The 15,402-nt window shown below is 41.4% G+C and overlaps 1 protein-coding gene across 1 annotated transcript in view; it reads left to right on the top strand.

The window, feature by feature from the left end:
* Positions 1-2,491, top strand: part of tafa4b (TAFA chemokine like family member 4b) — a 53,834-nt gene extending 51,343 nt beyond the window's left edge. Inside the window, exon 6 of the mRNA XM_079858313.1 lies at positions 1,855-2,491. Coding sequence (XP_079714439.1) covers positions 1,855-1,866 — 12 coding nt within the window. The 3' untranslated portion in view covers positions 1,867-2,491. The remainder of the gene's footprint in view (positions 1-1,854) is intronic.
* The last annotated feature ends 12,911 nt before the right edge of the window (positions 2,492-15,402 follow it).

Genomic DNA, 15,402 nt, shown 5'->3' with positions numbered 1-15,402 from the left:
CAATGAGCTCCACCGAGGCTTTCAAATTAAGAGTCCTAATTAAATTGGTAAGAGGGAGAGACGAGAAATGAATGACGGCTCTGGGTCTTTCACTCAGGATTAATGACTCTCTTTGTTGAGTCCATTATTGGCTGAGCTGACTGTCAGTTGGCTAAGCCCCGCCTACTGCCCCCTCAGGAGGCCAATGGACTGCGTTGAGGCACAGATGGGAGGCGGGAGGGAGTATCTTACTCCAGTGAGCATTAATTCTGTATTTAATAGAGGTGGAAATGGAACAGTAACCAGCAGGCTTCAGTGCACTTGTCACAGGAGATTGTGGCGATGCGCCAGGTTACATATTGCGTTCTCTCTTTGTCTCTTTCCATCTGCCTTCTTATATCTTTAGATTCACCTCCTGTACCCTCTGCTTAATATCTCTCCTTTTTGTTTTTATTATCCTTCTCCACTGTCTGCCTTTCTGTGGAACAGATGCCTGCCATACAGCTTCATTTTCCTTTCTAACACTAAAGTAACTAAGTGTGCATGCTTCAAATATATGGAACTTATGGTAACACATTATAATTAGATTTCATTTGTTACATTTAAAGCTGCAGTCCGTAACTTTTTTGGGTTAAAAATTATCCAAAATATATATTTTTTCTTTTTTTCTTTTATCTAGTTTTGAACACTGGCTGGTTATGTACTTGCTCCAAAAATTATTTTAGCTTGCTTTAGCTTGATTCAAAACGGTAAGCTTGTAATAATGTTTTTAATTCCAGTGGTACTGGTGGATTTCCGCGGGAAATTCGAGCATGTTTTTGCGTCATTATGCCACATCTGTAAACATAAAGATATATTGCGTGTGAGGATGTTGGAGGTGGAGATTTATAGCCTTTTCTCACAGCACTTGATATAATTAAACTTATCAATTTGATGGCGGATCCAGAAAGGTTCAAAACGACAGTGACAACTGGAGATTCAACCGTTGTAAAATTCAAAAGACTTCGGACTTCGGAGTGGCTACAGAAAAGAAGAGACTGCAACCGGGCCCATGCGAAAACAAGGATAAACATGTTAAACATGAACAATTTGAGAACAAAGTATAATTTGCACGGTTTGACGTGATATGGTAAGCGATCGTTAGATTTAATCAGCGCGATTTACTGCAATGCTTTTTTTGCCTTAGTTGGTCAGAACAAAAGTGGATGTTTCATGTTCCAAAAAGTAGAATCTGTGATTGCAAATGACAGCCGGACATTCTCCTCAAAACATTGGATTCATCTGTGCCCTGCCGAGGCACAACCCACGTAAAGTTGATAATTCTGCGAATAACTGCAATTGCAGATTTCGAACAGAGATGGCGACAAAGAGGAAAAACTACGGACTGCAGCTTTAACTCATCAGTTAACATGAACAATACTTCTAAAGCACTTATAATCAATGTTAATCTCAACATTTACTAATACATTATTAAGATCAAAATTTGTATCTGTTAACATTAGTTAATGCACAGATATTATTGATTTAAGAAAATGATTTTTGTTGCTGTGAATAATCCGAGTCACCGTTCATCGCCATTCTAAAAGGGTGTAGCACAAAGGATTTGACTCATGAATCCATAACTTGTCTTGTAAAGCTTCACTTCTTTTTTGTCAAGTAACTATTTTACACAAACATGAATTCTAGCCTTTTCCACAGTCAAAAGACTGTCTAGCACCAACCCTTCCTTCTTTTCCAAAAGGATTGCGCTATGGCGTAATATATATATTATACGTTATGGCTCTAACAGGCCTCTCAAACATCTCAAAGCAAAGTTTTACTATTCTAGTGATTGTGCCACAGCGTTCCTTAATCTACCTCTCTTTTTATTCGTAGGTCACACGATAGCAAGAACATGGCTGCCTTACCAAGAGGCCCAAGATGCCTCAACAACCCCTAATGGAAAAGGAGACCATCTTGTTTAAGACACTGACATTAAGGATGATTCCGTTCAAGCAAAAGATGGACAAACTTATTGTAGACTATAGATGGCTGCCTTGTTTTGACAGAAGATAATAAGGATGGACAAGGATCTCTATATAAACCTGAGGTTCGACTGAAGATGCTGGACACACAGGTGCTCATGTGAGAGACTGAATCCATCAGCTGAAAGTGAATTTCTGGATTTCCATCGGCTCTAGTGTGTATGTGTGTGCATGTGTGAGAGAGATTATAGTATGTGAGACTTGAAGGACAAACTGTGGACAGTTCCGACCTGGCTGGGAGCTTGTGTGTCTGTGTGCAAGTTAGTCAGGTTGATGACAATGAGACAGTAGTTTAACACTGTTTATCTGCTTTCCAGCACACAGCGAACTTTATATTCATGAGTAGGGAGAGGATTGCTCTGAATGTGCGATTCACAAATTATTGTCAATTTGCTCCTCTGGGTCAGGTCATTACCCTGAAAATGTTGAAGGGTTAATTCACCCAAAAATGAAAATTCTGTCATTAATTACTCATCCTCATGTTGTTCCAAAACTGTAAGACTTTCGCTAATCTTTGGAACACAAATTAAGATATTTTCTTTTAAAAGATAAAAAGATAAGCTTTTTGTCCCTCCATTGACAGCTACGCAACTGACAGTTTGACGCTTCAAGAAGTTCATAAAGAGATCGTAAAACTAATCCATATGAATTGAGCAGTTTAGTCCTAATTTTCTGAAGAGACACGATCACTTTATATGATAAACAGATTGAATTTAGGGACTGTTCGTTTTTTATTTAAGGGGCCACTGGAGGAGTTTTGAGATCTGTAGTCAAAAAATACATGACCCTCCCTTCGCCAGCAATACATTTTTCTATGACCCTCCAAAATGATTGTGAAAAAAGGCATACTTATTTCTGTACTGGTTTGTGCTTGGCAAAGATGTTCAGATAGCCATTGGTTTTTTTTTTTACAACCATAAACTCTTGCTTTCTTATCTTACTAGGGCTGTAACGATAGACCAAACCTACGATTCGGTTTTTGAAAAAAATCATGTTTTCGGTGCTGATGCGGTGTGACGCGTTCAACATGTGGGTGGCGCTGCCAATAAAGCATCTAAAAGCTGTCATAAAGAACCAGCAAAAGTAATGATTATGAATATGTCAAATATAGCAAGGAGACATTTTAATTGTTTATTAATAAACAAGTGTTTTCTGTGTCGACTGCAAAGATGAAGTTGACGATGCGTCATGATCTTCGCAAAACGCGCCAGAGAGAAATGCACATTTCATACGGATAAGAGAGCAGTCTGTTTTCTTTCGTTTTGAATTGCTCTGTTTAAAAGTAGACATTTCAAGCTTTCTATATATTTCTCAGGTCTGTGAGGCAAGTAGCCTACCTTACGCTGAGTTTCGGTTCATTTATGAGACGAGAGTCCAGTTCACTCGCCGGTGCCTCCGTGTCATGATTATCTATTTTCTACTATATTTATACTATACTTCTTATTTATTAAATCCAGGCAATTGGTTGATGAAACATTGATTAAAATTAAGATACAATTAATAAAAAACGAAATTCACTTTAAAGACAGGCTTTGTGCTTTCTGTTTGAGGTCTGTGTGATTTTTTTAAAGTCGCTTTCAGAGCAGTCATGTCCGTAATGGAGAACTGGAGAAGTCATGTCACGCCCTTAACATAGTTTTTTTTTTTTTTTTTTTTACATAAATGCGAACACGAAAAATAAAATAAATGTTATGTTCTGTGGAGGCCGACCCTTCTTCATCCGGTGGGTAGCCTATACATCGTTGGGTTTGCGCAGTGTAATTCATAGAATTACTAAAAAATATTTTTGCCACCTAAAAGTTAAAGATTTTTTGTGTCACGTCAAATGTGTATTTCCCTCATATTAAATATAAAACGCATGTGTAGACTGATATTTTTCTAATGTCTTGACTCCTTTATTAAGGGAGTATGGATATATTAACAGACGTTTCAATATATTGGTATTAAATGCATTTTCTGAGAATTTATATTTCAAGTTTTGACTGCAAATGTCACGTCCATAACGCTGGAATTGCCCAATTTTAACGAATTTATCCTCAACTAGTTTTTTGGTGTAGGTCTACGTATTTTATTATGTTAACTTAAATAATACTAAGTAATTTAATGATGTGGTAGCCCTACATCTTACACATCACACTCCACTGTTATGCTGGCAATTTCAGTAGATTTACTCACTAACATTATTGTGGAAACAAAATAAGGATGGAAACTAGTATCGCGCAACAGCGCACATTCTATCAGCTGCAGTTCTGGCGCCTCAGTCCCAATACTGTAAAACTCTACGTACATTCACATCACACATGTTAATGCAGCGGTAGAGTTACACTCACAGGACACTGTGCACTTATTCGCAATCACAAAAGTTCATTATTTGCTCGTGCTTTAAAGCTTTGCCGGGTAAACATTTCATTGGCGTTCAGTTCTGACATGATGCACTTTTTCTGAGCGCGTACAGAAGTGCGCGCACTGTCAAACAGCGCCAAACTGGATTTGTGTTGGGTCAGACCCATCTGATATAGATGGGGGGCTGATACCGCGAGAGCAACATGGAGCTACATGTAAAAGATATGCAGCAAACAAGCCACTTTGAAATGTTGCTGTTTTCATGAATATAAAAGTTGGGTGACCCTTCCCCTAGACTAAAAAAAGTTGGATGACCCTCCCCTCAACAAAGAATAAAAAGACATGACCCTCCCCTATTTTCCTCCGGTGGTCCTTTCCATAAATACCGAACGGTCCCTTACTCTTTTATTCACATATCAGCGAACATAAACAGAAGCTCGATCGAACCTCATTGGTTCTCACACATCAAGCAAACATTCTTGAGCTTCCATTTACCACTGATGTGTGAGTTGATGAATGTTTATATGTGAATAAAAGCCTAAATTCAATCTGTTCATCATATAAAGCGGTCGAGTCTCTTCAGAAAATGTTGACTAAACCACTCAATTCATATGGATTAGTTTTACAATCTCTTTATGAACTTTTTGAAGCGTCAAACTGGTAGTTGCGTAGCTGTCAATCGAGGGACAGAAAGCTCTCAGATTTCATCAAAAAGAACTTCATTTGTTACGAATATTAGCGAAAGTCATTAAGTCGTGTTTGGAATGGAGGGAGGGTGAGTAATGAAAGAATTTTAATTTTTGGGTGAGCTAACCCTTTAAGTAATTTTTCCACTTCTAATTAGGGTTTCTGAATAGGATCATAACAAAAAATGAAAAATTAATGGGCGAATTTTTTTGTTGTTGCACTATATAAGATTATATGGAGACATTTTTTGTTTTCTAGTCTTTTACTGTTGCTGTAAGATGGAATTTAAGAGAGAAACATTTATAAAGCTTCCTTCCACAAATGCAAAGTAGAAATGCAAGTGAAGTAGACATCAGTAAAACAATGGTAAACTACAGTAAAAATACAGCTCTTTCTAGCTGTAAAAATGTTACGTAATGTGAGCTTTACAGATGCAATTCCCTTCAAAATCTTTTAAAACTAACAGCTGGCTAAAAACATCTGTTACTCTGTAAAAAGATCTACAAACCACTTAAAAGTGCACTAAGTTTTTTATACTAGATTTAACATCTAAATAAAAAACAACAACTGACAAATGTGTTTAAAATGGCAATGACTTAATAAGGTCTTTGGCAGATCTGAGCCTCATGGGGACCATCATGTCGAGATCACATGACTCTTTGAATACAACTAATTAGGTGTGTTCAACTTGAAGCGATTCACAGACCGATCCTGTGTATGACATCAAAATACAGTGAGAGCGATTATAAAGCATACAGAGCCATCTACTCTCTAATCGCTCTTGCGGTACTTTGATGTCATACACCTATCGGTCTGCACTGCGCCGCATCAAGTTGAACACACCAATTGGCAACCCGCCATTACCAGACACTGTTGGTTTCAGAATAAACTAATAACAGGGTGACAAATACATCTGCATAAAAAAAACAAAGACATCCACGCCGCTAGGTGTCAGTATAAAGTCCAAGGCCATTGTTGTATCTGCTAGTGAAACATAACCAGTAAGTTACTTAGTGCACTTTTAAACAAGGAACTACCTTGTTTTTAACTTTCTATTTTTTTTTTTTTTTTTGAACTGTGATGCTCTCAAAAGTACTTTGTGAAGTTCTGAAAACAGGCTAGCAATGTGCTGACTGAGATTATGAACATGTTTAAAGATAAGCTCCGATGTGAAGAGGCATAACTCATGTAATAAAGTTTGAAATAGAATCAGCTCCACTATTCATCATTGATTTTCTAATCTCAATGAGTTCCTCCACAGACTCCACAATTTAACCTAAACTTGAATTCTGAACTCAATCGGCCCTTTTATTCACTCTTGCTGAGCTTTACCTTTTCCTGGGTTGGATCGAACTTGCAAAAAAGACGCTGCCCATTGTACCTTTCAATTGTATGTCTTTCTTAGGGCTCTGGTGGCTTGAGAAGTGTTGAATGAGATTTTCTCTTTTCAAGACAGCCCTGTACGCTAGGCTCGCTCTGGGCCTGCCCAGACGTCTTCCAGGCTTCAAAGCCCCTTCAGACTCCAGCCGTCTGCTTTGTGAGCTGTGATGAATGTATCAGAACCACTGTGATTCCAGTGTTGAGCTTTGGGACATGGGGTTGAGTGCCATCTTGAATTCTCATTACTAAAGCCCAGGATACCACGAGCCCTCTCCTGGGATGGGCTGGTTGTATTTTTAAGTCTGGAAGACACATATGTAGACTGTGAATATTTTGTCATCTTTTTCTGCAAAGGTGTGCATGTTTGCATCAGTGCCATATGTTTAGATGGATCTACAGATCCATCTAAAAAGGCTTTGATGTCTCGCAACGCTCTCCTGGAAAGCAGAAAGATGCTAAATCTGGATGCCGACACCGAATGAAGACTCTTCACTTGTCAGCCCATGTCCTCCCGAGAGGCTGCCGTGCTCTGAGGATGAACCTGATACATAGTCTGACCCAACATCACTTTGGGTTTAAGAATCAATATTTGAAAACAATTTTTTGTTACTCCCTAGTGGCCACGGCCTGCCATTGCAGATCCGACTTGTCGCTGAGAGAAGAAAAATGAGATGAGAATCACCAATAGGTCAGTATTATTTCAAAGAACAGCAGCACTGCATTTGTGGATGTGTTTGAGTGGTATTGGCAGAATAAACACACATTCAAGTCCATAATACTCAAATAATGTATACATACTCCCACTATTTTCTATACACAACCCGCCTCTAAGTGCTTTACATCCTGGGAGGAGACATGCCGTGCACGACCCACATCTTCGATTGGCGGATCAATGTTTTTTACTGCCGGGTGACCTCAGGACGAGCCTCTCATGAAAATAAAGAAAGAAATGAGTGTAAGATTGCAGGCAGATTTCATAAGAGAGTTTTCTGTTTGTGCTCAAATCTCTCGGCGTCCCAGGAGCCCACTTAAGCACTGGCTCGCTCAATGGGGTGGCACGTACCCAGCATTCTCCTCTGCAATGAAAAGAAACAAAACCTAAAGCAAAGATAAACATAAACAGTGCTATTTCTACTCGGCTGTCACCCGTTGTCGAGTTCAATTTATATTCGCTCGGAATGAAAATTTCTTACGGCTGTGTTTGTGAAGAAAGTGAATTGAAACCTTGATATAAACAATTGATTATCATGTGCTATGAGGGAACCGTTGAAAACACTGGGACTGGGGAATGTTTATTACAGAAAACAGCACACATGCTGAATCATCCCCAAACCCTGAATGAATTTGAATGACATTCCCTTCATATCCAGTTCTCAAGAATTCTCCATTGGCAACGCTGTCACAATACAATTTGTCAAAGTGCTACAAAGCATAAATAATCTATGATGTAAAATGCTTAGATTGAATAATTTATGGATACTAGACTATGAAATAATGAAAAGCAAGTATGAAAAGCAAATGACATCTCAGCTAGTCTTTGAATTAGAGTGATGTTCTGCTTGCTTTGACAGCTGAAATTAATTAATGGATATGACTACCAGCTATGATGCACTCAGAAAGTACCATTGCTGTTCCGGACATTTGCAAGGAGACATAAAACTTGGATTTTGAGGACACATGGGACAGGTTTTTCAAAAATAAATGACACTGCAGTTCTGTCTGAAGACATTGTTTTTTTTTGACATACTGTACTGTATGTAATAATTCTTGTGGTTTGAATATTTAAAGATGTTCTAGATAAAAAGACATGGACAGAAAAGTGAACTGCACAATTTATGCACAAACAAAAGCATAGAGGCATGTTTTTTTAAAGTTGAGCACCATATTTTTGAATGTGGGTAAGTTTTGACACTTGAATGTAGATAAGTTTTATAAAAAAGCTGAGAAAATCGTCTTTTTCCTCCCAGTTTTAATCACTTTTTTTTAGGCATGTGTATTGATCATGATATTCTGTACCCTTTAGAATGTTGCATAATAGCGCCCCCTACCATATAACTGTGAAAACACAGAAAGCCTGAAAATTCCATTAATGATCGATTGAGGAGATTTTCGGTCATTTATGACACATTGCTTCCTCGCCATTTTTGGGTTTTTCCGAACAATTCATATTTTCAATGTTATCCATCTTATTTTTCACGCAAGGGCGGGCGCCGCCATTTTTTAAATTTAATGTGTTAGTTTTCCGGTAAGCCACTTTCGCTAATCGTAGTTGTATTGTGAACACGTAGTTTTGCATGGACTGTAGTTTTCACTGGCTAGCTAACTTTTAATATCAACTACAGACAGACTGGCGTCCTTTGCGCAGTTAGGGTGTGCCATAGCTGGTTCAAACTTAAAAAATACCTGCAAGTTATTTGTTTTGATCATAATCCACACAGCAGAACTGAATGTGGATGTGAGGCACCCTATGATCTGCATGCTGCAAGAAGCTCGTCGGCTTTGGTCAAAATCATTATTGTAATGTGTGAACACGCTGGCAATGCGAGTTGCTTGTAATTTTTATGTTTTAGTAAAATAGTTAAAGTGTATCTGTTGCATTAACCGTCCAATCACCATCTTGAGTTCTTTTCAAGCACATGCTTAATGTGCTTGAGAAAAGATGTCAGAATTGCGAGATATAAACTCGCAATTATGTGTTATAAAGTCAGAATTGCGTGATATAAAGTCGCAATTGCGAGAAACAAAGTCAGAATTCTGACTTTATAACACGCAATTCTGAATTTATAACACGCAATTGCAAGTTTATATCTCGCAATTCTGACTTTATAACACGCAATTGCGACTTTATTTCACTCAATTCTGACTTTATATCTCGCAATTCTGACTTTATAACATGCAATTGCGACTTTATTTCACGCAATTCTGACTTTATATCTCGCAATTCTGAGAAATAAAGTCAGAATTGCGAGATGTAAACTCGCAATTGTGAGATAAAAAGTCGCAATTATCTTTTAAAATGTTTTATTTTGTGGCGGAAACAAGCTTCCATAGTATTGTGAATACATCACAGTTATAATAAAAATCACAGCTGAAGGGGTTGCAGACCACCTCCACATCCAAAGGCTAAATATAATGCAAGTGTTTCATAAGAGAACCTGAGAAAATTTGTGTTGGGGGTCGATGAGACACAGCCCGTGACCCTGAAACCATTAGCTTTGTTTGTCTCTTCATGCTGCAATAATCCAAATCCGTTATCTCCCAAAACCAATTAACCACTCTAGCATTCTATGTTGACCACAGCGTTTGCTCTGAATATGGGGTTCAGGAACATCCCTGATTCATTATCCTCAGATACCACCCTGCTTTTCACTAATGTGTGCCAAGGGAGGTGCCAATGTGAACGAGCCTGATAACATAGACGCCTGTGGGCACCCACTTTCACTCATGGCCAGGGTTCTGGAGCTGCAGGCACATTGTCATGGCACCGCTAGTGTGTCGGATGGGATTGAAGCAGCAGATATTGGGACATTCGTTACATCTGTGTGCTTTGAAGGAGAGCCTTAGTAATGGAGGAACCCGGAGAGTGAAACAAACAGTGCTGAGGGTATACGCGGCATGAGCGTTTTTAAGCTATAATGTGATCTATATATGTATGATACTGGATATTGTCGCACATACTGTGTGTAAAAGGATCAAAATGTGCTTGTCAGTGATAAAACCTATGCATACGTGATATCACAGCATTCAATTGTGTCTTAGCATACATACATCCATGCAGGCGTGTAAGTGATATCACCTCTGAGGCTTGTAACCAAGCTGCTCTTTCAGTCTCCCTTCCTCCCGGTGGTATCGTGACAAGATAGACAGATTTCTCATCCTCACATACAGTATAATCATAGACTGCCAAACAACACTTCATAAATCACACAAACAGACCCCGATACGCATAGAGACTTACAAAACCTTTGCAAAACTATGTAATATGATCTGATTGGATATGAATGACATGTTGCCTAACACAGCCTGGGAATGTCTTTTTAAAGAGTTATTTAAAGAACTTTGCCCTCAAAAATAGTGGAAATATGATTTACTGCCTTTCTTAATTACTGTCAAGAAGGGAGCGTGTAGGATAAGATTTAGAAACAGCAGTCAGAAAACGACCCACGGCAACATTTGGGTACAGTGCTAAACAACCGCCCGAGAAAATGTTGTTTTCTCTGGCACAGAACAAGTGTTGAAATGTTTGTTGTTAGTGGCGTTTTTCCCCCCCTTATATTTATCATACATAATTCATCATTCATGCCCAGAATGCAGGATTTTTAACCGTTTAAAAGATTAATAGCTTGTTTACTTGAAAAATTGTGTCTGATTTCATGGGTGGGAGAGGGGAAAAGCGTGGAAATTATGTGGAGTTTGGAGCATAAAATGAACATATTTCTGTTCAAAGTGAAACAATTAATATTGTCTGTGAATAACTAACATGTATCTTGAGTATTTTCTAACGTACTGCCTAATGTGCTTCATTCCTTTCTTCTTTTATTTCCATTCCTTGTTCCTTATTTTTACTTGTTTAATTTCCCTTTTCCTACCTTGCTTTCCTTTTTCTTAATTTCTTTCAGCCATTTTACCTTCCTTTTTCCTTCTGTTTTCCCTTCCGTATTTTCCTCATTTCTTCATAGGTATTACTTCCTTTCCTTTTTCCTACCTTTTTTCATTACTTTTTTCCACCCTCCTTCAATTGTTTAGTTTTTCCTTCCTTACTTTCTTGCATCCATTGTTCTCCGTTCTGTTCCTTCCTTCCTTCCTTCCTTCCTTCCTTCCTTCCTTCCTTCCTTCCTTCCTTCCTTCCTTCCTTCCTTCCTTCCTTCCTTCCTTCCTTCCTTCCTTCCTTATCACCTTTTCCCTCCTGCCTAAGTTTTTTCCTTCCTTAAAGAACACTGGATGTTCGTACTGCAGAGAGAGAGAGAGAGAGAGAGAGAGAGGCAGATGTTTTCTATTATTTGCCTGGCTGTGTTTTAAATCCCAATACAGACTTATTTCTCCCAGTCATGTTGTCCCAGGTCCTCTTGGAATAGGCAGAATTAGAAGAGAAAGTCTTATACTGTTTCTCTATATTAATTATTGCATGTTTAATTATCATGGATGCTTGCATTTATCTCATAAATGGGGTTCTCACTAATTGTTCATGACATTTTCTGCCCCAGTTCTCATTTCTCTAGAGAGTAATTCTGTGGCGTGTATTTATGTGTGTCTGCGTCTCTCTCTTATCATTCTCTTTCTCCATCTCTGAAAGTGTTGGCAGGCTTGTCACGTTTAATGTCTCCTAGCAGAAGAAGTGTATTTAAGATCGCAGGGTGCGATCAAGATAAAGATCCTGTACTGGGTACAGTGTCAAAGTGCACAGGAGTGGAGACCTGTGTCTGAACTCTGTGTGTGCTTACATAACTGAACAACTGATCGACTGAATGAAATATGACATGCAGTCGTGTCTTCTCAGAAGTCACAGTGGTTTGGGGGTGATGAGGTGGACCAGTGTTTTCTTGAGGTTAGAGAAACACAAACAATAAAATAAGAAAAATAACACCAAACAAGCATTATAAAAGTAGTCTATCCAACTTGTGCACTTTATTCCTAAATCTTCTAGACCTACTGTATACTATATCGTTGTGTGAGAAGTAAACTGAAGTTACTGTTCATTTACTGTATAATATTCCCCTCCAGTGAGCTGTTAACTTGAGAATGACCAAATCACTGAGTCAGTGAATTGATTTGATTCGGGAATGAACTGTTTGAACCATGTCCCATTCAGTTCAGCTTGCAAAAGGTTTATTTGGTATTACAGAGATACAAGACAATTAAACACATTGATGCATATATATTTTGATATTAACGTTATATTGCAGTGAACAGTGATACACTAGTTATAGCATTTAATTAGTCAGATCTCTCTTATAATACAGTAAAGATGATTAAATTGCATATTACAGAAAGGGACTGTTAAAATATTTAGATACCAAATTGGCAAGTTCATCTGGGGTGAAAACATAACATCAGTGAGCTGTCACACAGATGTTTGATAAATTAGGATAGTGCCTCACCCTGTGTGTGTCAGTCTATCAGTATAAATATTGACATGGTATCTTCTCCTCTGACATATATGACATCCATTCCTCATTTTTGCTATGAGGATGACTTCTTCAGGAGATGGTTTATATGCCAGTCTCCAGTAGAAATATTCCCGAGAGTCAACAGCCCCAACTGTGCCAAGAGATTAAAGGGAATTCTGAAGTTGTAAGGTCTCTAGTCAAAACTATAGTGTGGAAGAGCTGTGTGTGTGTGTGTGTGTGTGTGTGTGTGTGTGTGTGTGTGTGTGTGTGTCTCTCAGGTAAACATAAACCCTAAGTTCCCTTTCAGTCATTCTCGTTCGACGTAGTCGACTGAATGGGATCACACTTAGGGAGCCAGTCATCTTCGAGTACTATTGAAACGAGCCAATGGAATTGGCGTGCGTGATTCGCATCACACACTCTGCCCTCGCGGCGCGGCATAAATACGGAAGTGGATGCACGCACTAGTTGCTTTTTGCTTCGGAGCCGATCGTCTTTGATGGTTGGTTGAGGGTGGAAAAGTGAGTGCTTCACTTTTTCAGTTCGCTGAAATAAGTGTTGCCGCGGTCATTCCCTGTGTGCTCCGGCACTGGTGACGGGTCCCATTTTCTAAAAGAGCAACACGGGTGCGTTTGCGTCTCTTTCAAGATGCCATTCCATCCATGTGTTTTTGGGTGCGGTAGGGCTCTGTCCCCCTCTGACGGTCGCATCACGTGTCTGGGCTTAAAGCACGCTGAAGCAGCTCTTGTGGATGAGTCATGTTCTCATTGCGGGAATATGACCATCTCGGTGTTGAGGTCGAGACTCGCCTTCATTCGCGAGGGTGGAGTCCCCATCTCCAGGCCCCGCTCTAGTGTTTCTTCTGGGCTACCTTCCCAGAAGAGGCCTGGAGTGCTGTCTGGGCTGGGTGACCTGAGGATTACAGTGAGGGATAATCCGCCCGGTGGGTCCCTCACTCCTCTTTCGCACCGCAGCCGGTGGAGCTCCCCAATGAGCGTGCTGGTTCCTCTGTAGTGGACCGACCAGCCATTTCATTCAGGGCCCCTCCAGAGAACAGAATGTCCATTGCAGCATCGGAGGGTGAGCTGGGCTCTGGAGATGACGACTCGGCTGAGCTGCCTCCCTCTGGGAGACCAGCGTTGCCCGAGCCGGATCCAGAGATGCCAGCTATGCTTAAAAAGGCCGCCGAGGCGGTAGGGCTTGAGTGGAACAAACCACCGTGTCCCGAACCGTCTCGGTTGGATGATTGGTTTCTCGGAGCGTGACGGTCTGGTTTTTAGGCCGCTGCTTCGGTACCTTTCTTTCCTGAAGTGCACGAGGAGTTGAAAAAGGCATGGACGGCACCTTTCTGTACCATAAATCGCCTGAGTAGCTCCTCCCCCCTCACTACGCTTGATGGCGGAGCAGCAAAGGGTTACGAGGTGATCCCTCCATTGGAGCGGTCTGTTGCAATGCAGCTGTGTCCAGCGACCGCTACCTCGTGGAAGGGGGATCCTTGTCTCCCCTCTAAGGCCTGTAAGTTTTCATCCGTTCTGACAGGCAAAGCTTACAAAGCCTGTGGGCAAGCCACTTCCTCACTGCATGCCATGGCGTTGCTTCAGGTCCATCAGGCCCAGGCACTCATGAATATGCACGAGGGTAGCCCAGACCGTGAGCTCATGGGTGAGCTCCGCACTGGAACCGACCATCTCTGGCTCAACCTGACTGACATGAGAGAAGTGGACAAGGTTCGATTTCACAGGTTGGATTATTCGGCGATGCGGTAGCGAATTTCACCCAGTAGTTCTCTGCCGCCCAGAAGCAGACGGAGGCCATTCGGCACATCCTGCCCCGGCGACCTGCTGCTGCCTCCACCCGCCCGCCGGCGGCAGATCGCCTGCTCGACGTCGAGGGTGCCCGTCTGCAGCCACCTCCACTCCCGCTGGACCGCCGCAGCAGCCTCCACCCAGGTCTCAGCGTGGAGCCGGCCGCAGACGGGGCGCCCTGCCCACCTCAGGTGCTGCCAAGCCAGATGGCAAGCGACAGCGAAAGCGTTCCTGAGCGGGCCACCCAGGGATGGATGAATGCTCTTAGGAGATGGTCACCGATCCACTCCACTGTTTTTTGTTTTATGTGTGTGTCTCTTCAGCCGCTGGCTCCCAGGAAATCGGAGCCAGCAGTACCCACATACTCAAAAAAAGAGCAATTTCTCTGTTCCTGGGTCCTAAGAGGGTTAGTCTGGCGGTGTGTGACCCTGTAAAGCCTTGCACCCTTCAGTCCCCTCTTATTCGCCAGCCGGCAGCTGGGTGCGGTTTGAGGACCTGGTCATCCACCTTCTCACACATCCCCTGCCACTTAGTGTTGCATTGCACACTCAAACCCCACTTCGGGCCGCCTTCGGGCCTCCTGGGCTGGGTCCCTGTCCTCCACCTCGCTCTCCCACCTCGGGCACGTCTGTGGTCCCCTGGCCCCTGGCCCGGTTTGTGGAAGCCTAAAATGCTTCCCAACCAATCCAGCTGGCCCCAAATTGATCAGACTCAGCTTGCGACTTCATTTCGCTCGGTTTCCGCCCAGGCTCAGTGATATTCATAATACCTAGGTGTTGAGAAGAGATGCTCCTAAAAATTTGTGAGATTCATCACACCTAGGTGTTGGGCAGTGCTCCTGTCCTGTCTGTGCATGTCGCAGTCCTACTGGCGAAGGACGCGATGTAGCCGCTCTCTCCAGCCAATATGAAGACTGGCTTCCACAAGCCCGTACTTCATTGTACCCTAAATATGTAGTGGGTTATGACCATCTTAGACCTGTGTTAACTGAAACGGGCCCTTTTTCGAAAGCCTCTGTTCAGTTGCTAAACACAGACGCATTTCCAAATGCTCCGTCCCCAAGGTTGGTCTGCAGCA

This window comes from Squalius cephalus (genome assembly GCF_949319135.1).
Source record: "Squalius cephalus genome assembly, chromosome: 22".
NCBI lineage: Eukaryota > Metazoa > Chordata > Actinopteri > Cypriniformes > Leuciscidae > Squalius > Squalius cephalus.
The sequence above is the reverse complement of the archived record's forward strand: the minus strand, read 5'-3'. Positions and strand labels throughout refer to the sequence as shown.